The sequence below is a fragment of the Galeopterus variegatus genome, unplaced genomic scaffold (assembly GCF_000696425.1).
Source record: "Galeopterus variegatus unplaced genomic scaffold, G_variegatus-3.0.2 Scaffold176, whole genome shotgun sequence".
In the NCBI taxonomy this organism is placed as follows: Eukaryota; Metazoa; Chordata; class Mammalia; order Dermoptera; family Cynocephalidae; genus Galeopterus; species Galeopterus variegatus.
Window position 1 is genome coordinate 855858 of NW_007726287.1, and position 24659 is coordinate 880516.

The 24659-nt window shown below is 56.6% G+C and overlaps 1 protein-coding gene across 1 annotated transcript in view; it reads right to left on the reverse strand.

The window, feature by feature from the left end:
* RALGDS (ral guanine nucleotide dissociation stimulator) overlaps nt 1-23465 on the reverse strand; it is a 47227-nt gene extending 23762 nt beyond the window's left edge. The window contains exons 1-3 of the mRNA XM_008563837.1: nt 23209-23465; nt 17744-18133; nt 16812-17052 (exon numbers count right to left, since the gene is read on the reverse strand). Coding sequence (XP_008562059.1) covers nt 16812-17052; nt 17744-18133; nt 23209-23465 — 888 coding nt within the window. The remainder of the gene's footprint in view (nt 1-16811; nt 17053-17743; nt 18134-23208) is intronic.
* Between the last annotated feature and the right edge of the window lie 1194 nt (nt 23466-24659).

The following is a 24659-nucleotide window of genomic DNA, read 5'->3' on the forward strand; positions in this document are numbered from 1 at the left end:
CCTAGTCTCACAGAGGCCGAGGATTGCTGTCAGCAGCCCTGCCAATGCCACCAAACTCCCCAGGTCCTCTCCCATACCACTGGGCTTCGTTTCTCCTGTGAAATGAGACGTCAGAACCAGACTACACATTCCACAAGCACATCCTGCGCACCCACTGTGTACCGAGGCCCAGATGTCCGTGGAAGATGCTTCTGCTGTGATTGTGAAGGGAGAAATCCAGGGTGCAGAACACGCTTTCTGGGCCAGACACCGTACATGTGTGCGACCAGAGGACCGACTTCACAAAAGTCATGTCAGTGATTTCTGGGTGGTGCTACACAGAATTTTACTTCTCTGAATTTTCCAAAATAGATATTTTTATAGTCAGGCACAAGTAATAAATGGTGTTTTTTGTTTTTTTTTTTTTTAAAAAAAGCAAGGCGGGTACAGATCCCTAGAGGCTGTTTAGGAGGCCTCCAAGCCCTGCGGCCAGGGAGGGTGAGGGGGCGGGAGGAGGTCCTCCCAGGGCAACAAGGCACACTTCCCTCTGGCTCTAAGCTTCTCCTTCCCTCCCTTCCCACCCCCCAGCCAAGCTCTCAGCGCCTCTGGAATTCAGAGTCCAGTACCTGCCTGCTGCTGACTTTATCTCCTCTTCTCTGCTCTTTATCTTTTTCTCTGAGGGATGAGCCTGGGAGCAAGCTCCTGCCTGTTTTACAGCTGGAGGGGCCCGCAGAGGCCAAGAGAGTCTTGAGGACACAGAGGAGTCACCACCTCTCTGGCCATGAAGGTCCAGGGTACAGGGTGGGGTGGGGCAGTCCCAAGGTGGCTGGAGAGGTGAGGAGGGGGCAGTTAACCACGCTGCACCCCCAGCATGGGACACCCTGACTGCCTCCCATCTGACTATCTGGACTTTATCTGCATGGGGGGGAGGGGGGTTGTCCCATCATTTACTTAACCAGTCCCTCTAGTTGGTGTCTGTGTGTTTTTACAAAGTTCCCCTTCCTGCCTTATCTGTCCCCCTTTGGGGATCCCCTTCCAGCTCCTGGTAAGCTTGCTCATCACTCTGGCTACACACTAACACACACACAGACATACGCAGACATGCACACATGCACAGACACATAGACACACACACACAGACACATACATACACAGACACACAGAGACACAGACATGAACACACAGACACACCCCTAGTTCCCAGGGAAGGCCCAGGTCCACACCTTTCTTACTCTGTGACCCCAATTTCCCCCTTAAGCAAGTCACCTCACCTCTAAGGCACAGTTTTCTCCTTTGCAAAAGTGAAAAGCTAAACAGACAGCTGGGTAAAGCACCCCATGCAGGACGTGGTGTGCAGGACCCCACATCGGCAGGCCAGAGACTGCCCCGCACTGTTAGCCACAGCCTGTGGTTCACTGGACGCCTCCTGCACGCAGGGCCCTGTCCTGAGGCCGCACACCTTCCCGTAATCCTCCCTAAGCTGTGGGGTGGATCCCTTACCAAGGGCAAGGCCATCCCAAAAGAGAGGGGACAAGGACAGCACGTGCCACCTGCCAAAAGAACAGAGCACCACTCACGAAATGTTCTCACCAAAACCAGACCTAAACCCAGCCAGGCCCCGCACAGAACTACCATTTGAGGGGATTACAGGAGACAGAGGAGCATGTTAAACACCACGGGGACGCAATCCACAAATCCCAGGCTGTGGGAGCCTCTCTGGGACAAACTGCCTAGTTATCCAACAAATATGTTTCAGAGGGAAAATAAAGGAGAAACTAGAGATTAAAGAAGGGCAAGAGACGTTGCCCAAACGCAATGCGTGCATTCTGGACCATGACTTGAACAAGGCAACTATTAAAAATAAGGCCGGCCCGTGGCTCACTCGGTAGAGTGCGGTGCTGATAACACCAAGGCCACGGGTTCGGATCCTATATAGGGATGGCCGGTTTGCTCACTGGCTGAGCATGGTGTTGACAACACCAAGCCGAGGGTTGAGATCCCCTTACCAGTCATCTTTTTAAAAACAAAAAAAAAAACTAAGAGACCACTGGGCTCGTTCGAACTAGATACCTGAAGACATTAGACATCGTTTTTTGTAGGTGTCATAATGGCATTGCAGTCACTTTAGAGTTACATCTTAGAACATCTGTGGATGGAATGATGTATCTGGATTTGTGTAGACCTTGTCCCCTGGGCAAGGGTGGGCAGTGGGGGCAGTAAGAGGCGAGAACAGAGAGGCCTTGCGCCCATGATCCTTACAGCTGGGGGTCCTTCTGTTGTTTCCTCTATTTTTGTGTCTATCTGAAATTATCCACAATGAAAGTTAAAAGAAAAAGGACACAGTTTGAGACTTACCCTCCGATGCCTCTAAGGCTCCCAGTGACCATGGGGGGAGGGCCACAGGCTTGAGACCCTGGGCCCAGGCAGTGACAACTGGCAGCTTTACCATTCCACATGTTTCTCACTCCATGCCCAGGGGCCCCTCATGGCATGCTTACAGCAAAAGGGACTAGGGGCTCTGCTTTAGGGACCGAGGCAGCGGGCAGCTGGGAAACCAAGTACTGATGCCCAGACAGGACTGTCAGAGGAGGCTGGGGGCTGGAGGCAGCCCTGATGACCTTGGGTGACTCTGAACCTCAAGGCTGATGATCACACTTGCACTTGGTACTTGGAGGGTGTATTAGCCTGTTTCTGTTGCTGATAATACCTGGATAATACCTTTACGTAATACCTTATATACCTGGAACGGAGTAATTTGTAAGAAAATGAAACTTATTGTTTACAGTTTCAGAGGCTGGGAAGTCCAAAGCCCAGGAACCACATTGGTGAAGGCCTTGGTGTTGGTGACAGTGACGCAGGGGTCTCACATAGCAGACGGAGGAGCAGTAAGAGCTAACCTCAGTTGGCTCCTTTTAAAGCCATCAGAACCACGCCCGTGACCACCATTAATCTATCAACTTATTATTCACAATCCAATCACCTCTTCAAGTCCCCACCTTTCAATTACCATAACAGGATCTCCCACTCTCAACAGTTACAGTGGACATCGGGCTTCAGTGAGTTTGGGAGGACATGCAGAGGGTCTGCCGAGAGAACAGAGGACTCCTGGAGAGCACAAAGCACGCCCCAGGAAGAGGGGGTTTTATGAATTGGTGTCTCTCCCTTCCTCTCTAACCTTGCTCACAGTCCACCCCACCCCCACACCAGCCTTCCCAGGTTCCCAACCACCCCCCTGGGGAATGCATCTGCCCCTCCTCAGGGACCACAGGCCCTTGAGAACAATGCTGCACAGACCTTTCCGTGGCCAGGATGTTCTCAAAGGGGAACTTTAAAAGACAGGCTGTGAACTGACAGCTGCAGACCGGAACCAGGCCAAATCCAGGCCACATGCGTACTTTGTTTGGCTTGCAAAGTGTTTTTAAATTTTTGAGCCAACAGGCCTGCCCGTGGCTCACTCGGGAGAGTGCGGTGCTGATAACACCAAGGCCCCGGGTTCAGATCCCATATAGGGATGGCCGGTTGGCCCACTGGGTGAGCGTGGTGCTGACAACACCAAGCCAAGGGCTAAGATCCCCTTACCAGTCATCTTTAAAAAAAAAAAATTTTTGAGCCAACAGTAAAAGATCAGATGACTTCATATAAAAATCCACATTTCCGGCTTCTCCTGTAACTTTGGACGACCCGACCACACTGGGTCTGCATTCCTGCCTGTGACAAGAGGCTGGGTGGGAGCTGACTGCTGGCTGTCCCCTTTAGCCAGGGCATGTGCTCCTGGGTTTGCCACAGACCCCCTGGGCACCTTACATCACTCCATGGCCTCTGAGCAGCCATCTCTGGTTTGTCTTTGGTATAAGGGAAAGGTGTGCTCGGGGCAAATCTCTGTGGCCCCTCTCCTCCCTGCCCCCGTTCCACCACTGGTGCTCCAGACACCAGTGGCCAGCAGGGTCTTGATACTCAAAGCCCTCCCTCCCCCCCCGCCAGCAGGCAAAAGACCCACTGTTTGGTGTGCCCCAACTTACACCTCCAGGGCCCTCTCCCCACGCCCAGAGAGGCTCACACAGTGCTGCTGTGGTTCCCCAGAGCCTCCCGCCTCCCTTTCTCTGGGCCTTTGTTCATGTCGTCCTTCCGCCTGCCTGGTCTTCCCACCTTCCACCCACCCCTCTGCCAGGCACACGACAGGTGGTTTGCAAATGCTGCCCCAGCAGACATTCAAAGCAGGACCCAGGCTTTCGCACAGGGTCCCAGGGAATGGGGCTTGAGCCCAGGTTGCAGTTGTGTGGACTGCTGGGCACAGGGTAATGTCTAGGCGGCTGTAGACCTTGGTCATTACCTCTTCCACCCTGGGTTTGGCCAAAACCAGCGAGGAACAGCAGCCATGTATGCGGACTCGGGTCAGGCCCTGGTGGAGAACCTTTTACCTCTTGCTAGGCAGGTGGAGGTCACCCCCATCTGTCTGTCTGTTGTGATCTATATTTAGACCCTGGGGAGGGCATGGAGAGGGTATGGCCTGGCCACGCCCCTTGGTCATTTCCTGTCACTGATGTCACCATTCCTGGCCTCCCTGGGTCCTGAGGTGGCCCTCTGTGGGCGGGTGAGCACACATCTTGGCAGGAGGTAAGGCTCTTGGGCCGAGTGTGGGAGCTCCTGGCACTGCAGATGGGCCTGGCTCAGCCCCACCTTCTCTGCCGCTGGGTTCCTGAGAACTGCCTCCTCCTCCTCCCCGTTTCCCACTCCCTACCCTCCATGAGAAGAGGTTCCCATGGGCTGGAGGCCGAACTCAGAGCTGATCAGGAGGCGGGAAATCAAGCATCAAAACTTCCAGGAGAACACATTGGGTGGAGGGATGTGATATCATCATCACCCCAAATCTGTGACCTCACAGGGCCTGACTGTCCCAAGTCAATGAGAACAAGATGCACCAATGCCTGGAGCAGTGGAAATGGCCAGAATGGGAGGCACAGAGCCCTAGACCAGCCAGGAGCTCGCTGCAGGGCCCCGGTATGCTCCCCAGGAAAAGGGAGCTCACACCCAGCCTCACTAACCCTTGGGATGCTGCAGAGGAAGCATTCCAGGCATCATCATAATAAACACCATCCAGACACACTCTGACAACTATCCCCCACTCCTAGAATGCTCAGTGCCAAACACCCCAAGGAGGCACTGACATCCCTGAGGGCCACCGATTCAACATGTGATAGCCCCAGGTGGAAGGAAGGAGAGGAGAGAGGAAGGGAGGCAGAGGGGAATGCAGACACATGGGAACAGAGAGGAGACTTGAAACACAGAGGGTAACAGACATGTGAGAAAGGGAGACAGGGGTCCCGTCCTCACAGAGCCCATATGGGTAGCTGTGCAGAGCGGCCAGGTAAATACTGGGCACGTGTGGCTGAGGAAGTTACCAATGGCCCAGGGTGTGGGGGAGGGGGTTCCCACAGTCTCAGCCCCAAACCTGTCCCCAAGCCTGGGGGCTCTGACAGGAGGTACAATGTCCATCCCACTGTAATGCTGGACAGGAGACACCACACCCTGCCTGAAAGTGCCCATTGCACTCTGGGGGCTACAGCATCCCCCCGCCCCGTTATCTCTCCTTCCCTAGAGGGTGGTCAGCCAGCTGCCAACCCCACACTCTTCTTGCACACTCAGCAACGTGCCAGCTGGAAATCATGGCAGCACAGGGGGGCCTAGGATGCCCAGCCCCGAGGGCCATCCCGTCCTGTAGGTTTGGGAAACTCTCTTAAGATCTGGAGCCTAGATTCGGGTTCAAGTGCTTGCTCTGTGTCTTCCTAGCTTCAGTTTAACCTCCCTCAGCCTCAGTTTCTCCATCAGTAGAATGGGGACAATAATAACCATAACAATAACAATAATAATAATACCACCACCACTACCTGGCTCTCAGGATTCTCAGGAGAGCAGATGATAAAACATCGTACAAAAGCCCTTGGTAACCCAAGAAGCACCACAGGAATGTCGCTGCTATGACAGCCATGACCACCCCGCACAGACCCACCGGGGCTGAGGGCAGGTGGAGAGGTCAGCCAGAGTGGGCGCGCACCGGCAGCGTGAGCCCAGCCTCTTCTCTTCCTCTGGAGAGGGAACCTCCTCAGCGGCTTCCAGCCAAACTCCTTCAACCAGTTCCGACAAGGAAGGAGGGGAGCCCAAAGAAACCAACTCCTGAGCCTGGGGCCCAACCGGTGTCCCGTCCCACCTCTCCCTGGCAGAGGTGCTGGCTGCCCTGGAAACTCACCTCGGTGGCTGGTGCTGGCAGAGGTGCCAGCCCAGGTGTGGGGCTTCGGAGAGCAGTGCGGCGGGCAACGGCCCACCGCCTGGCAGTCACCACAGAGACACAGGCCAAGAACACCGAGCCCTTCCTCCCCCTAGGCACGGCGGGCCTGGCACAGGCTTCCCGGGCCATGGTGGGGTGGGAGCCTGGGGGTGGAGTGGGCTCTGAGGGAGGCCCTCTGCCAGTGTGTCTGCCGCCTGCCTACCCTGGTGGAGTTGAGCACCTGAGTGCCTAGGCCTGGTGTCACCTGCGTGGCTGTCATACCTGTTGCTGTGACGGGCAGGGCCAGGAATTCCCGCTCGTTGCCAGGCCATGGGCCAGCTATGGACGAGTAGACGGGGCTTGGTCCCAAGCTGGCCCCGTAGCTCCAGCCTAGACTTGCTCCTCTTGGGTGGGCCCAGCTCTCTACCCCACTACCTCAAGTCCCCATCCGCATTCCTCCTGCCTTGGGGGCCTAAATCATCACCAGAGGCAGAACTGAGATCAAAACAGGGCTCCAGCAGAGCCACCAGGCAGCGTGAGCCCAGCCGAGGCAGTGGGAGGAGGGAAGGGGACCCCACTCACTCATTCTGGAAGACTTCCATGCCCAACAGACCTCAGAGCTCCCCTCCCTGGCAGCCAGGCGCAGGATTTTATTTTAAATAGTGGGGACCAACCTAGGGTTCCCGACTGTTCCTTTCACTAAGTAGGACAGTAAAAAATAAAAAAATACTACTTCCACAACCATCACCTGTACCCTTATTTCAGAAAAGACACCACCAAAACTAACTACGGAGGGCGTGCATCAGGAAAAGGGCCGTCATAAAGCGTGTACATTTGGCTTTAAGAATAACTCACTAACTTGTCCCCTTTTTTCTCATTTTGCTGCAAACCAGACACTGGAAATCTTCGAACGAGTCTAACATACCTATTTGACAAATGGAAAACGTGAGGCCCAGAGAGAACAGCGACTTGTCCAAGCTCTCACAGCGAGAACCCAGGACTTGTGTCTGTTCAGCTGTGTTTAGAACCCCCATCCCGAAGCCCAGAAATCCCAGGGTGAAATCAGAGGCCCACAGGCTGGGTGGACATCCAGACCCTGGCTGGAGTGGAGGGCACTGGGCTTGGCACTAAGGACCACAGAGGCAGGAAGGAGAGGGGGGCAGGCAGGAGATCTGGAGCCTCCCCACAGGCACATCAGGCCCCAGGGCCCTGGTGGGAGTGGCCAGGGCCTTCCATCCCACCCAGACACAGCCCTGCCCGCACCTCGCTCACTGGCTTGCTGCCCTGGCCCTGCTCTTCTGAGCATTTCACATCCTCTTCTGGTAGCTTTGTGGGCCACGGGGGACCCAGCACAGCAGACAGCTCAGAGCCTGAGGGCAGAGGCCTGGGTCCTGTCCCTGCTTGGTGCTGGCTCCCTGTGGGACTGGCAGGTTCTTCTTCTCCCTGGGTCTCAGTTCCCTGATCTGTTACCGGGTGGCGGGGGAAGGTGGGGAGCATAGAGGGGTTTTCAAACTCAAATCCAAACTCTGGCCCCTCCCTCTTCCCTCTCCCAGACAGCCTCACTTAGAGCTCTGACCTTGAACTCTCATTCAGTGGGCTCCTGCAGGAGAATGTCTTTCATGGGAGAAAGGATTTTAGAGACACTCCTGGGGTGGAGATTCTCTGGGGATGTGGGCAGGCATTCAGGGGTGGGGCCAGGCTGGGCATGCAGAGCTGGAGGGTCCAGGTGGGCCCAGCAGCAGCTGCCTTCCTAACTCCCTGCATCCACCCTGGATCCGCAGCCAGAGCAGGTCTCCCCTCTTCCGAAATCCCTCCAGTGGTTTCTGTCCCACCTAGAAGAGAATCCAAGCCCTCACCTGCCCCCAGCTCCCAGGCCCCTCCTACTCATGCCAGCCTTGACCTTGGCCTCTCTGCTACCACCACTGCCTGGCCTTGGGGCCTTGGCATGAGTGTTCCCTGCTTGAAACCATGCTCTTCCCCCATGTTCTCAGCACCAGGACCCGGCTCAGAGCAGCCTTCTCTGACCACTGCCTTAACACAGCAACACCATCCCTGTCTCTGCCACCAGCCATCCCACGTTTCATTTGGCAGACTTTCAGGGGCTCTAAGGCCCCTGTCCCCTGGAAAGGCAGGTGTCACCTCTGGTCTCTTGCACATGCTGACAGCCAACACTGATCTTCGAGCAACAGGATAGCCGACCAGGCTATGAATCAGCCAGGGTTCCAATCCTAACCTCCACGTACTCTGGGACCCTAAGCAAGTGACTTAGCATTTCTGGGCTGCAGTTTCCTCATCTGTAAAATGGACATGAGGATGCTGGAAGATTCCACAAGAACTCAGCACGGACTGGTTGCACTCAGCAGACGCACCGATTATCTCCCAGGGTGGCAACAGACAGTAAATGGTGGTGGATGCTGTCTGTGTGCCAGGAGTGCTGCAGCCTGGCTCCACACCTGAGAACAAGCGCCTGATGGCAGCTGGGGTCTGCCCGGTGCAGAGTATGCCCTTGTAACTAGATCCCCGTAGATAACTCAAAAAATGTTTGTCAATATAAAAGCAAACACAAGAAGGGGTACTGTAAGGCAACCCAGGTCATCGGGAAAGGGAAGGAGCTGTGGGGGTGCAGCCATGCCCAGGGGTGCCGAGCCATGAGGCTTGCCACAAGGTCCAGCCTTGGGAAAGGGGTGGATCAGAGCCTGGGGTACCTGGGCTGACCCCAACCTCGGCCTCTCACCCCTACATTGCCAACTGCCTAGCCGTGTGGTCATGGGCACTGCTTGGTGCAGTCTGGCTGCAGGTTTAACAAGGAGTTCGTCAGATGAAATGGAGGACTGGGGTGGGGGGTCCTTCTCTGAGGCTTGGTTTCCTTGTCTCTACAGTGACTTCTAGGCGTGGAAGGGAGAAGCGGGTGAGTAAATGGGACCGAGTTTCCCACAGCGTGAATGAGTGGGTGGGGGGTGAGCTATAGTGCTCAAGTTTAATGAGGGTGTGCGGGCCGGCCTGTGGCTCACTCGGGAGAGTGTGGTGCTGATAACACCAAGGCCACGGGTTCGGATTCCATATAGGGATGGCCGTAGCTCACTGGGTGAGCGTGGTGCTGACAACACCAAGTCAAGGGTTAAGATCCCCTTACCGGTGAGTGGAGGATCAACGGGAATCAGGCTGCCCTGCCCTTAGGTGTGCCGATGCTTGGATTGGACAAACACTTACTGGGCACGTCCTAGGTGCCAGGCCCTGTGCAAGGCCTCGCAGCTCAGCTCCATGCTTCCTAAGCTGTTCTCTAACACCCCCGCTCTGCCGCGCTTCCCAAGCCTCTTGCCCCCATATGCCTCTGGTACAGGTCAGCCTGGTCTTTGGGCCCAATCCTGGGGCTACTCCTTTGTGAGCCAGGCCCTGCCAGGCAGGGCTGCCCCAGTGCAGCGGGGACTGAGCTCTCTGGGAAGGCCACTGGGGGCCTGAGTCACACAGCAAGAGCAGGACCAGCCGCTGCACAGAAAGGCCGGATCCCTGAGGATGCGGGGCTGGTGGGAGGGGAGGAGCAGGGCACACCCACCCCTCCTCCTGCCCACGTGGTCCCTCGCCACCCGCCCCGCCTGCCGCCTGCCTGCTTGAGGGAGAGTGGGGCCTTTGTTCCCTGCCGCTCTGGCATTGGCACATGATGCACCACATCACTGTCACTGCCTGGCTCTTGGGCTTACAGGAACTCCCCCTGCCCTCCGTCCAATCTGGCCTTCCGTGGCTGGCTCTCCCTAGGACCAGACACAGCACAACCGTTTCCGAGCACCTACTGTGTGTGACCCCATGCTTGTCCCAGGACACCTAGGTCACATGACCTGCTGTGGGTCCCGCAATGCTCTGTCCCACACCAGGTGGCCCTAGGATAATGTACTGGCCAGCCACACACAGGCCCAGACACAGCAAAACCCGACTCCCAGGCATGTGTGTGTGCACAGGCTGCACCAATGCTTTGGCTCAGACACAAGCCCTGGGGGGGGGCCTGTTGCATCCCACATCTGGGCAGGGTCTTCTCACCCTCTCAAGGTGGGGGCAGGCCCTGGCTCATTGTTTATAAACACCATGTGGCTGTCGCTAGGAGCTGTGACTCAGCCAGAGTGGTGACTCCTCTTGAAGCTGTTTATGCCGCACAACATCCTGTCCAGGAAGCAAGACAGGAGAGGCCGAGGCCTGGCTTTTGCTCCTCTTTCCTGTAGCCTCCGACCTGACTCGGGGTCCTGCTGGGGAGACAACCCAGCTCCCCTCCCGCTCATTTCTAGGAACCTGAGGCTCATCATCAAAACACTCAACATGCATTGGTGGCCCGGCCAGTTCTGCCAGGTAGGGATGGTGTTGCAGCTGTGCACGAGACAGACCTAGTCCCTGGAGGTGGGAAAGGGCTCACGTCTGGGTCTGGGCTGCTTCTTCTTCTTTTTTTTTTTTTTTTTAAAAGATGACCGGTAAGGGGATCTTAACCCTTGACTTGGTGTTGTCAGCACCACGCTCACCCAGTGAGCTAACCGGCCATCCCTATATGGGATCTGAACCCGTGGCCTTGGTGTTATCAGCACCGCACTCTACCGAGTGAGCCACGGGCCGGCCCCCATGGGCTGCTTCTATGCCTGGCATCCCCTCCCTCTTTGGCTCTGACTGAGAAACTCCCAGAGACCTGGGCACTACAAACACCTGCCACGCCGCAGCCTGAAGGCAAATGCTTGCCCACATTTAGAAGCCTTATAGGCGGGGGCAGCTCCTGACGCCCCTTCATCCCCAGAGCCCAGTCTGGTCCTGCATTTACCACCCCTCAGTGGGGACAAAGCACTTTTCTATGCAGTGTCTTGTCTATCATACAAATGAAGCCACAGTCATCCTCTCTGACTTAAAACTGAAAAAACAGAGGCCCAGAGAGGGCAAACAATTTGCCTGAGGTCACACAGCATGTCAGTGGCAAGGCCAGGTATATGCCCAGGCCTGTTTGGCTCCCCCAGGGCTGCCTGCTTTCCTCTACTCTGTGGCAAATTAAAAATCACAAGTAGATTTGTTCCCAGCAGTGCAAAGCAGACTTGGGGTTGCTGGATCCATGTCACCAGGGTGGGTGGTTTCTTTCCTGTATGAGGCCCAGGCTATGGACTCTGATTTCCATTTCCCCAGATCACGCCACCCCCAACCTGGTGACTAAACTGGAGTCAATGACCCCCCAATATTTCTACTATTCACTGATGTGCCAGTTGTGGATATCATTTAATCATCATGATGTGTGGGGCAGGTTTGCAGGTGAACTCGGGGACAGAAGCTATGGCACAAAACCACTCAAAGCCACAAGACACAGTGAAACTTACAACCCCATCTGGCTTTGAGGCTGCTGCTCCCAGCTGTTCCTTTCTGCAAACTCCCAGCTATTCATAGAGTCAAGGGTGATTTTATCCTCATGGTGCCCTTCTGCGGGTAGGGCACGTATCTCAGTGGCCCCTGGTTTACAGGAGGGCCAAGGGGGTGGGGGCAGAGCCTTGGAGTGACTTGTGGAAGGCTACACACCCCCAAGGGGAGACCCTTTCTTCTGCTCCAGGCTGGGGAGACCTGGTTACCTTGGGAACAGCAGAGTCATAAGAAGCACCTGCTGAGGTATAGGAAAGGTGGGCTGCATGGGGAGCTGGGGGAGAAAGGTGAATAGAGGCTATGAGTATTTTGGCAGCTGAGGCTTGGCCCCACCCCAGCAGAACAGTAACTCAGCGGTTGGCTGATTCACCCACCACAGGGCTCCCCTGCACTGGCTGCCTGCCCGTCGGTCCCTTTTATTAGCCCACTGAGTCATACAGGTTGCCAAGAAACTGAGGATCCAAGAATCCGGGCCCTGCCCCATCCGCTCTCGCTGGCTTTGAACCCAACAGATCCAGCACTGTCAAGAGCACCGGCAGCTGCCCCTCCATGACAGCCAAGGACACGTTCTCCTCCCCCACCCTGGACCTGTCCCGCAGGTCTGGCTCCACTAGGAGCCCAAGTTCCAACTGCATGGATTAGAGCAGCAGCTGTTGAGCTGGGGCTTTGGGTAGAAGCAGCAGCCAAACTCCCAGCCTGTCATTTACTGGCTGGGTGAAGCTGCACAGTTTCATTCCCTGGCTGAGCTTCGGTCCTGGCCCACAAGTGGGGATAATTCTGCTTCGAAAAGTTTGTACAGGGCTGGCCCGTGGCTCACTTGGGAGAGTGTGGTGCTGATAACACCAAGCCCATGGGTTTGAATCCCTATATAGGGATGGCCAGTTAGCTCACTTGGGAGAGAGAGCGTGGTGCTGACCACACCAAGTCAAGGGTTAAGATCCCCTTACCAGTCATCTTTATAAAAAAAAAATGTTGCACAATGAAATGAAACACTGGATGGAAAGCACTTAGGATAGGGCCTGGCATATGCCACGTGTTCAAAAGATGATACCCCAAGGTAGCTTAGAATGCTCTCCGTGGAGAAGAACCAGTGGTTCTCATTTTTAACTTAGGACCTGTTGATACTTCTGTAAAATGCAACCAAAATGTCGCAGCAATGTCAGATTACGTTTCTAAACAATGTCAATTTCTGTACTTAAGTAGATAAGGATCTAGTATCACAGAGGGGCCCTGGAGCACTACAGCATACACATAGCCAGCTCACACAATTTCCTGTACACCTACTAGGTGCCAGGCACTGTTCAAGTGCTGGTGTTACACTAGGGAGAGCAACAGATAATAATCACCTCTGCTCCTTCACCATAACAAAATACATGTTAGAAGGTGAGAATGCTGTAGAAGAAAAAACAGGACAGGATACGGGCACTGGGCATGCTGGAGGCGCTGCTGCAGATGCCGGCCAGGCAAGCTAAGGAGCAGCTCGGGAAGCACTCAAGGAGGCACGCTGGAAACAACTGATCACCACTGGATCCTTTCATGCCCTCTCCTCCCCTAATCAGGCTGAAAACTTCCTAGGGGCAGCAGGCCTGTCTGTTTTGTTCCCCCTTCCATACCAAGAGCCTGGAATAACGCTGGCCCACAGTGAGCTCTCATGACTGCCAACAAGTAAATGGATGAATGTCCCCTGGATTGTGCGCACACGTGCACACACACCTGCATCACACAAGCGGAAAGAGCACTGGCATCTTAACCCAGCGTCCCCTCTTTTTAAAATCGGAAGGGGAGGGAAGTTTTCACATACGCTCCTTGAGAGCAGGAGCTCTGTCCCCTGATGTGTTGATGCCTAGAATGGTACTAGGCACATAGGAGGTTCTCAATAAACACCTGTATGAACAAGTGGCCTCCATGTCCCAGACGGTTCCTCCAGCTTCAAAGTTGCTGGACTCTAAAATATTCAGAGTTAGGGCCGGCCTGTGGCTCACTCGGTAGAGTGCGGTGCTGATAACACCAAGGCCACGGGTTCGGATCCCATATAGGGATGGCCGGTTTGCTCACTGGCTGAGCGTGGTGCTGACAACACCAAGCCAAGGGTTGAGATCCCCTTAGCGGTCATCTTTAAAAAAATAAAATAAAATAAAATATTCAGAGTTCTTTGTGGGAAGATCACCAGGAAAGCTTCTTGGAGGAGGTGGTGAGGCTGGGGTGGAAGCTGAGAGGGGGCAAGGAGGAAGGGCATGGGAGGGGCCAGGCCATCTCTGCCCACCTGGCTCCCATTAAAGTGCTCTGCAGAGAGCCAGGCCTGGAGCAGAGGCGGGAGGCAGGCCCAGGCAGGGGAACTGGGAGGAAGGAGGCAGCAGGCTTTCTGGGAAGTGAGAGCCCTTTTTCTTAGAAGCAGGGCCTGGAGGTTCCCAGAAGCTAGCTTGCCCTGGGGTGTGGGAGGCGGGGAGGTAGATGGTCAGGTCAGGTCTGGTTCAACATAAGGGATTTTCCCCTTCCTAAATTCCTGGTCCAGGAGCAATTCTTGGGGAATGGGTCTGCTCATTGGATAAGTAGAGATTGCTCTGATGTGGCGTGGGCCTGGGCAAAGAAACCCTCTCTAAGGCACAGCCAGGGCCTGGTGAGGTGGGGGGATATGGGCTGAACCCACTGTCAGGCCCCTGTGCCCAGCAGGTCCTGGTCACCCAGTGCTCCAGGGCCAGGGGAATCAGGACAAACGGGTCCTTGTGGTGTGGGAGACTGCCTACTGTGCCAGGGACACTGCGTGCCCGGTACTGCCACCGGCCTGCCTGAGAGGGTTGAGGGCCTGGGAAGCAGGGCTGCCCTTTCAGAGGGGACTTCCTGAGCTGCCCTGGCCTCTGGAGAGGGCTCAGGGCTCCAGCTGGCTGCCAGGAGGTGGTGGGGCTGGTGCCCGCTGCCCTCTTTCCCACAGTCCTTTTCCAGCAAGAAAACTCCCCCAGGCTGGGGGCAGGCAATGCCCTGGCTCACCAGGGCTCTGGGGCTGAGTGACATGCCTTTTCCCACTCTCCCGCCACTGTCTTCCTCTGCCAGCCCTTGGTCTTTGCTCCTTCCTTGGTCCCTCCCCTAGAAGGCGAGGCTCAAGGGTATCTCTCTGCCTCCACCTGCTCACGGGATGCCCGACAAGGGGACGGCAAGGCACCAGGTGCCCTCCCCTGCCTGGGACCCTCCAAGAGCTGTTCAGGTCTCTATGCCACTGTCAAGCAACAGAGTGACTGTGTGTGCCAGGTACTGCACTAAGCACTTTCCAGCCACCACAACTCTGAGCTGGGCATGGTCATCAATCCATTAACAGATGAGAAAATTGGCTCAGGGGCTAAGGGGTTGGGCTATGAACTCTCAGTCTTCCTCATGGTCAAGGCTGGGGCCTTGTGCTTTGAAAAAGCTAAACGCAAAAATACTCGTACACACACACACATGCACACCTTGTGACATGATGTTCTTTCCCCAGGTACCAACCACGGTCCCCACACACAGCCACATGCATCCCTTCACATATGTGCTTGTTTGTCAGGCCTGAGCACACAGACATCGCTGGCACACAACGACCCATGAGGTCATGTATTCACTCAAATATGGGTACAGTCACCCAAAGGCAGGGAGGTGCTCCCAAGACACACACATGCAAGAATGTACACACAATCCCACGCCACAGGACAGCAGACCCAGCCCGCTCTTGCAGGCCCAGAGGCTCGATGGACACCCTACTCCCTGCATATCTGCCAGACAATGATGGCCACCTCCATGTCCCCAGACCCAGTGAGCTCCCTCCCTCAGGGCCTGCATGCCTGCTTCTGTGCCCACCCAGTGCCTGCTCCTGGCAGGGATGTTGAAAGGGGAGGAGGCACATGCTCCCTGCAGGGATCTCCTAGCTCTAGCAGCTGGAAAAGAAACTCTCATGGAATCCCCAAGAACTTCAAGTGTCTGCTGCGAGGTGGCAGGGGATCCAGGTGGGTGGTGCTGCCAGCTCAACCCTCCCACACTGGGCACTACCTGCCTGCCCACTGCCGGCAGCCCCCAGCTGTCACCTCCCTGGCTACCCAGTGCCTCAGGCCAGGCAGACTGCCTTACCCTTGAACTCCAACCCTGAGCAACCAGGGTCAGGGGCCTAGAACTTGGCCTCAGGGAAGAAGGGGATCCAGGGGGTCCCCCCATAGCATAAGACCTTGTCAATTTACTTAAGTTCTCTGGGCCCTAGTCTCCCATCTGGAAAAATGCGTGTATTCAACCCAGGGCCTTCAAGTGTCTCTACCTCCTGCCCACACCCCGGTTTCCCAAGGGCAATCATGGCAGGTGGGTCCTACGGCCATCTATCCACCTGCAGGAGGCCTGCGTGTGACAGTGCCAGCTGCCTTGGGAACATCGCACACACCTCTCAGGGTCCACAGAGGAGGCGATGGAGGTGTGGAGGAGTTTGGGAGCCCACCTGTTTGGGACCTGCAAGTCTAAGCCAGGGCCACCACCCAGCCCTCTGACATCTCTTTCCCCTTGACCTCTAGACAGCCCTGACCTCCCTGGGCTTCAGTTCCCTCCCTGACAGATGATCTGGGTAATCAGGGCTGAGCTCTCCCCTCCCTCAGGCCACAGCCCAGCAGGGGTGGGGCAGGGGTAAGAATCCCTCAGGGGGGGATCTGGTACAAGGGGTGGCAGCCCCAAGGGCTTAAGCACCCTCCCCCTTAGCCCCCACATTCTCACCCTCCCAGTTTTGAGCTTAACATTAACACAGAAAGGGCATGACACCTTCCATCCCACCCCCCAGGCTCCCTTGGAGAGGGGGTCAGGATGGAGTCCCAAGAGGGGGAAGGGTAGAAGTGGGGAAGTTCTTGGACTCATGGCCACTTATTGGCCACGGGTCCTTTCTTTCAACTGGACAGGCCCACCCCCTCCACACCCTGGCAGGTACACCAAGGTCAGATGGGCACACTTGGAATCTCAGGGGGTGTCCAGGATCCCAACTCAGAAAGAAGGAAGGACCCGGGGTGCCCTCCAGCCCCCTCTTATCCTGCCCGGGAGGATTCAGTTAGTTATGCACCCACCCGGCAGGGGGAGGAGGCCAGAGTGGCGCAGAGGGTGGGGGTGGGGGTGTCCCCGGCGCCCACGCAGGGGTGGGTGAGGGGATGCGCTCCGGGTCTTGGTTCCGTCCGGCCTCCTGCAGCCTCCTTCCCGGCTGGGGCTGTGGGCTCACCCGGGCGTCGGGCAGGAGTCGGGCGGCCCTGCCCAGCGCCCCGCCCGGCGGGTGGACGCCGCCTCCGCCAGGGCCCAGGCCATTGTCTGTGCCGCCCTCGCCCCGCCTCCCCTCTGCAGTGGCTGGGGACGGACCGAGCCGCTGCCCCCGGATGAACGCACGTGCCCGGTGCAGGGCAGAAGATCCCCTGGGAGCCTCCCCAACTGCGGGGCTGGGCGCGCCGCCCTTCCCTGTCTGACAGCTGGGGCAGGGAGGCTCAGAGAGGTGAGGTTACGGCCCAAGGTCACACGGTGAGCGAATGGGATGATCTTTGGGAGCCCACCTGTTTGGGACCTGCAAGTCTAAGCCAGGGCCACCACCCAGCCCTCTGACATCTCTTTCCCCTTGACCTCTAGACAGCCCTGACCTCCCTGGGCTTCAGTTCCCTCCCTGACAGATGATCTGGGTAATCAGGGCTGAGCTCTCCCCTCCCTCAGGCCACAGCCCAGCAGGGGTGGGGCAGGGGTAAGAATCCCTCAGGGGGGGATCTGGTACAAGGGGTGGCAGCCCCAAGGGCTTAAGCACCCTCCCCCTTAGCCCCCACATTCTCACCCTCCCAGTTTTGAGCTTAACATTAACACAGAAAGGGCATGACACCTTCCATCCCACCCCCCAGGCTCCCTTGGAGAGGGGGTCAGGATGGAGTCCCAAGAGGGGGAAGGGTAGAAGTGGGGAAGTTCTTGGACTCATGGCCACTTATTGGCCACGGGTCCTTTCTTTCAACTGGACAGGCCCACCCCCTCCACACCCTGGCAGGTACACCAAGGTCAGATGGGCACACTTGGAATCTCAGGGGGTGTCCAGGATCCCAACTCAGAAAGAAGGAAGGACCCGGGGTGCCCTCCAGCCCCCTCTTATCCTGCCCGGGAGGATTCAGTTAGTTATGCACCCACCCGGCAGGGGGAGGAGGCCAGAGTGGCGCAGAGGGTGGGGGTGGGGGTGTCCCCGGCGCCCACGCAGGGGTGGGTGAGGGGATGCGCTCCGGGTCTTGGTTCCGTCCGGCCTCCTGCAGCCTCCTTCCCGGCTGGGGCTGTGGGCTCACCCGGGCGTCGGGCAGGAGTCGGGCGGCCCTGCCCAGCGCCCCGCCCGGCGGGTGGACGCCGCCTCCGCCAGGGCCCAGGCCATTGTCTGTGCCGCCCTCGCCCCGCCTCCCCTCTGCAGTGGCTGGGGACGGACCGAGCCGCTGCCCCCGGATGAACGCACGTGCCCGGTGCAGGGCAGAAGATCCCCTGGGAGCCTCCCCAACTGCGGGGCTGGGCGCGCCGCCCTTCCCTGTCTGACAGCTGGGGCAGGGAGGCTCAGAGAGGTGAGGTTACGGCCCAAGGTCACACGGTGAGCGAATGGGATGATCTAGGTCACACTAGAATCCTGGCTCCCTGAGGACACTGGGAACCACCCCCCGCCCCCGGGGGGTGGGGTGGGGTAGGTCACCAGCGGTCCCAGCCCTCCCTGCCATCTCCAGAGAGAGCATCTGAGGGCAGCTGGTCTCAACCCATTCCTGGCTCCAAAGTCCTACCAGCAGGTTGTCTGCCCCCACATGACCTCCTCCACAGTGCTGCACCCCTGGCTCCTCCAGGCGGGACCCCTCGTCTGCGTCCCTATCCCAGCTCTGGGCACCGGGTCGGCACCCACAGACTAAAGCAGCCTCTGTGGGAGCCCAAAGGGCCGATTTCCTTCCATCCTCACAGCCACCGGGAAGTGCGTATTTTCCTCATGGGGGGTGGGGATGGGGACAGTGAGGCTCAGTGGGGTTTAGTGCCTGTTCTAGGACACCCAGTAATAAGCACCGAGCTAGGATTCAAACCCAGGCATCCTGCTCCAAAGCCAATGCACTTAACTGACTCCACCTGCCTCACATGAGGACAGGGGCCTGGCTGCCCAGATGGGTGCAGGCAGGTGGAGGAGGAAGGGTAGTGGCTGGCCTGGTCCTGGCCCCTCACCTTTCTGCCCCAAGGCCCCAGGAGGTGACATAACTCACAGGGCAAAGTTTATGCACTGAATGGTGAACAGGGAGGGGTAAGTGGGCCACAGACGAGAAGGGACATGCTACAGTCACTCAGCTAGTTAGTCTCAATGTTGGCCCAGACCAATTTTGGCCCCCTATTCCGGGGAATCTATCCACCCCTGCCACATCCTGGCGTGCCATCTGCCCAGGCCCAGGGAGCCTGTGGCTGCAGGGGCCACAAAGCACAAGGCCCCATGCCTGTCCCCCTCCCCCTGCTGGCGGTGGCCCCATCACTGTGCCTTCTAACCCTGCATTTTCTGACATTCTGCCACTGTCAACTGTCACTCAGGTATCCAGGAAATGGCCTCCGTTGCCAGGTGCCAAGCCGAATGGCGTGATGTGGAGGGGAGAGCAGATTGGGGTTTCCCTCAGGAAGGATCTAGGGGGTGGTGTGGGTGGGGGTGGCTCAACCATGGGGAGCCCCGAAGAAGCACCGCAGCAACAAGGCCCACTGGTCTCCCCACTCTAGTGAAGGCCTTGGACTCTGGTCTCTGCTTTTTCTCAGGGCTCTTGGTTTTTGAGCCTCAAGGAATCTCTTCTTAGGGCCAGGGGTGAGTGAGCCCCCACAGGGGTTGGGGGTGTGAGGCACCAGAAAGCCCACTGGAAAGCCCCCAGTCCTGAGCCTTCCTGCAGGCAAGTATTTTGGGGACCTGCAGTTGACAAGCAACTGCTGAGTTGCCATGGGAGCTCTCCCTTCTTCTGGGCTTGTTTTTAGGGGGGTGCCACAATGCTTCCCATGCCCTTTCCTCTCTATGTCCTCACCCTGGCATGGCTGCTCTGGGAGGGGACACTGAGGGTCCATAATCTCATCCCCCACCCCCAAGGGGGCCTAACCAACTCTGGCCTTAAAGAAAACTCTTTGAGGTTCAGAATCCAAGAACCCCGAGAAAATGTAGAGACCAGAGTCCAAGGCCTTCATTAAAGCAGGAAGCGGACGAAAGGGGCTTATTAGCTCTGTTTACATCTCCATTCCCACCGTTAACCACCACCTCGGGGCCTTCCAGCCCTGCCCTGCCCAGCCCAGCCTAGCCCTGACCCTTGGAAGTCCACTGTAATCGGAAGGAATTTGGTCCCAGCCTGGCACCTGGCCTCTCCTGGGCTTGCCTGCCTACAGGGACGGGCCCCTGACAGACCTGCCACACCTAGCTGTGGGAGTCCCTTCCCCACTGGAGGTGCCTCAGTTTCCCCACCCGGAAGTGAGGATGGCAATGGCACCCATCTGGCAGAGCGCTGGGCAGGCACGAGACACTATATAGCTTAAGGCCAGGCACACGGAAGGCGCTACGGCTGTCCTCACCAGGCAACTGCACAGCACAGGACAGAGGCTTGGGAATAGCCTGGGAAGGACTGCGGAGCACGGCCCTGTGGCTGGCATGTGGTGGTGTCCGACTATGCCACTAGTGGCAGAGCTGCCACTGCACAGGTCCCTAGGCTCCCAGCCTGTGTCTTCTCTAGAAGAGCTGCTGCCCATGCCACACCGTCAAAGACTAGTGGCTGAGGTGGTGGAAGGGGCCTTGAGGGGTTCAGGGGTGTGTGTATGTATGTGTGTGTGGATGACAGTAAAGTAAGAAATGACTTCTGCTGCTGGATCAGCAACTCGCTGGGCACTCAATGATGTCCACGCGAGCCCACTCCATGGTCAGGAACTGGGCCCCTCCTCAGCCCCACATTGCCCCACCCCTTGTATATCAAAGGGGCATCTAAGAGAACCATGCTGAGCCTGTGGGTGCAGCACTGCCCACTTCGGGCAGGGACTCTTTGGGGAAAGGACCCTTCAAGTGATGACCTGCATGGACAGCCCACCCCTCCCCACTGGTCTCCATAGCTGCCTTGCTTGCACTGCAGTAACAGGAGAGCTGTTTGCAAACTGCAGGTGTCATCTAGCCGCAGGGCCCCTGGAAAGGGTGGAGCAGGGCCAGCTCAGCTTGCAGGTTGGAATGAGGCAGACTGCACACTCCTGACCCCTGTGGGTCTGGCTCCGCCGCCTCCCCAGACCCCCTACCCCTCGCCCCTGCCTTCCTTTCTGTTCCTTCCTCTGACACCCGCTCCACAGTACATGGTCCTCCTTGCCATCCACGTCACCTCCTCAAGGAGGCAGCCCCCCATCCCCTTCCAGCCTCCAGTGCAAAGTTGCCATCCAGTCACCACCTCATGGCCCCACCTGGTTTGATTTCCTTCAACAAGTGCCACCCATGAAATGACTGTGCTCCTGGTCTGTTTACAGTTGAGAGTAGACAGTCTCCTCGCAACTAGAAGGTGAGACCTTTGTCTGCTGGAGCTTAAGGCAGTGCTGGGGCGCCTGCAGGGAGGTCACAGTGCCACCTACTGGTGCTGCCGCCAGAACATGAGAGCCAGGGACCATGGCTCCACTCACGCCCCACCCCCACCCCCCAGCTGGAGGCTAAGTTGCTGCTCCCCAGTCCCCCAATACCCCTGTTATGGGCTGAATTGTGTTCCCCAAAAGATTCCTGACGGCTGTGCGTGAGACCTTATTGAGGAATAGAGTCCTTGCAGATGTAATGAAGACAAGGTCACACTGGATTAGTGTGGACCCTAATCCAATGACTGGTGTCCTTAGGAGAAGAGGGAAAATTGGACACAGACACACAGAGGTGGCCATGGGAAGATGCAGGCAGAGTCTGGGGTGATATGTCTATAAGACAAAGCTCTGACACCAAGGATCGCAGGCAACCACTGAAGTTGGAAGAGGCAAAGAAGGATCCTTTCCTAGAGGCTTCAGAGAGAGCACAGCCCTGCTGCCACCTTGATGTTGGACTTCTGGCCTCCAGAACTGTGTGAGAATCAATTTCTGTTGTGTTGAGTCACCCAGTTTGTGGTCCTTTGTTACTGTAGCCCACTAGGACGACAGACACCAGCCCCAGTCATCGGCCGCACCGCGGTCATTGCACCTGCCTTTCTCGAGTCAACCCTGACCACAGCACACCTCCTTCGGGAATCTCTCTCTGCACCCTCCCACTTCCCAGAGGAACACTGCCCCTTCCTTGGACAACTTTTGGGATTGTTCTTATTGCCTCCTCTGGCATGGCCTGGGTCCAGGAAACATGTACCAACTGGGTGAACGAACAAATTCTCTCCTTTGCTACTTCTCTATCTTCAGATGTTGATAAAAATTGAGGGAGGAGAAGGGAAACAGGAGGGTGATGGCAGGTGAGGAGGGCTTGCCCAGGGTAGGAGCTTCCAGTGCGCATTGCTACCCCGGGAGCCAGGACAACCAACCACTGGGTTCCCATAATCCCAGCCACCAGGTTCAGGAGGTAAAGTCATTTGGGTCACCTAGCTTCTCCCTGCTACCAGTTCAGTAACCCTGGACCAAGTCCTTGTGCCTGTCAGGTCCTCCCAGTCTCCCCACCTGCACAATGGGGATCATTCTAGCATCTACTTCCTAGGGACATCCTCATGTGCATGTGAGATATTATCTATAAAACCTGTGGGCTGGGACGGCCTGTGGCTCACTTGGGAGGGTGCAGTGCTGATAACACCAAGGCCCCGGGTTCAGATCCCTATATAGGGATGGCCGGTTAGCTCACTTGGAAGATTGTGGTGCTGACAACATCAAGCCAAGGGTTACGATCCCCTTACTGGTCATCTTTTATTAAAAAACAACAAAACAAAACAAAACCTGTGGGCTGATGTCCCATGTAGCTAATGCAAAAACTTCCAGATGGAAGAACTACAAGAAAGGGTGACATATATAACATGGAACACAACTCAAAACAAGCCCGGACTTGGTACTGTGATCCTAGGAAAGTCATTTCCCCTCCTCTTGGCCTCATTTCCTAGTCTGCACAACAAGAGGGTTGAAAATTAAGCAGAACTCAGATATCATCCCCTCTGGCATAAACCTTCCAACGGCTTCCCATTATATTTACAGTCAGACCCAAGGGCTTCATCTCAGGCCATGTATTTGGCAGCCTCTGCAATGACTCCCAGCGATCCCTGCCTCCTGGTACCCAAGTCATTGAACAATCTCCTCCTCCCTAGTGACAAGCTTCTAACCAATAAATACAGCAAAAGTGATGTGAGATCACTACTAAGATTTATTAAAAATTGTGATTCCTGTCGGGACTGTGGAGTGGGTCACACCTGTCACCAGCTAGAGGCTGTTGGTGGCCTGGCCTGGGCTGCCCTGGCCTGGCTGCCCCGTGTTACCTTTGTTTTTTTTTTTGTTTAAAGATGACTGGTAAGGGGATCTTAATCCTTGACTTGGTGTTGTCAGCACCATACTCTCCCAAGTGAGCTACGGCCATACTTATATAGGGATCCAAACCCAGGGCCTTGGTGTTATCAGCGCCACACTCTCCCGAGTGAGCCACAGGCCGGCCCCCATGTTACCTTTGGGTTCCTCCGGACGAAAGGCCACCAGCATCGGAGGTGAGGGCTGATCCAGCGCCTGAGGCGTTGGCACAGGCTCCCGCTCTGGGGTTTCCTGAGGTCTGAGCCTCGGCACATCGGGACACAACAGGAAAGCATGTGTCTCTCTCCAGTGACTCCGGCCAAGTGAGCTGGGTAGGGGGCTGTGTCTGGACTGTGGGTGCCTGGCAACCAGGTTCCGAGTTCTGCTGGAGCTGACTGCACCCCTCCCCCGCCATGTGCTAACTGCACACAGTTGCAGCAGCACAACCCGCCCTATGGGAAGTTGAAATTAACCCACACTCAGAAATCGTACCCTGTGGCCCAAACCTTGCAGGGGCTGCTTGTGATATTTAGATGGGGCCCAAGCGCCTCCTCTCTGCCTGTGTGGGGGCAGCGATCTCCACCTCCTGGACCCAAGAGGCTGTGTAATCCCATCCCTCGAGGGTGGACTGGACGCAGTGTCTGTCCTCTAAGGAAAACAATCCGGCAAAACCGATGAGTTGTCACTTCCGAGATTGAGTTACGAGAAGTCTGTGCCTACGGTCTGGCTCTGTCTCTCCTGCCTTCTCTCTCTCTCTCTCTCTCTCTCCCCCCTCCCTCTCTCTAGGGAAGCAAGCTCAGATAGTATGAGCTGCGCTATGGACAGTCCCCAGCAGTGAGGAAACAGAGTCCCGGCCAACAGACAGAACAGAACTGAGCCAAGGTCAGGGTTCGGATCCAGCCAGCAGCCAGTCAGAAAAAAAAAAAAAGAAGAAGAAAGAAGGCAGGAAGGAAGGAAGGAAGGAAGGAAGGAAGGAAGGAAGGGAGGAAGGGAGGAAGGGAGGAAAGAAAAAGTACTGAGACCCTCAGCCCAAAGGGCAGGAGCCAGTAACAGCCAAATGAGCTCAGAGGTGACAAGCTTCTAACCAGTAAATACAGCAAAAGTGATGTGAGATCACTACTAAGATTTATTAAAAATTGTGACTCCTGTCTTGCTTGTCTTCTCTTGTTTGCCCCTTCACCCCATCTTTATCCTTCACTTTGCGGAATCAGGTTCTGCTGTTATGAGCTGCCTGATAGAGAGGCCTGCATGGCAAGGAACCAGCAGAGAGTCTGGGCCAACAGTCACAGAGTGACTAAGGCCCTCAGTCCAAGGTGAAAGCACCAATAACACGTGACTGAGCTCAGAGGTGGGTCCTGCCCAGCAGAGCCTCGGTGGAGCCCCCAGCCCCAGCCTCCCGAGACACCTGGGGCAGAGGCCCCCACCGACCCCGCCTGGATCTGCGTCCACACAGCCTGTGAGACAGTAACGTCTGCGGCTGTGAGCTGTGAGTTAGGGCCATGTTGTCACGCAGCGGTGGGTACCAGTGCAGCCTGCAGCCCCGGTCCTGCCTCCCCTCCTCCCATCCCCAGCTCTGCAGCCACTCTGGCCTCCTTTGTATCCTCCTCTC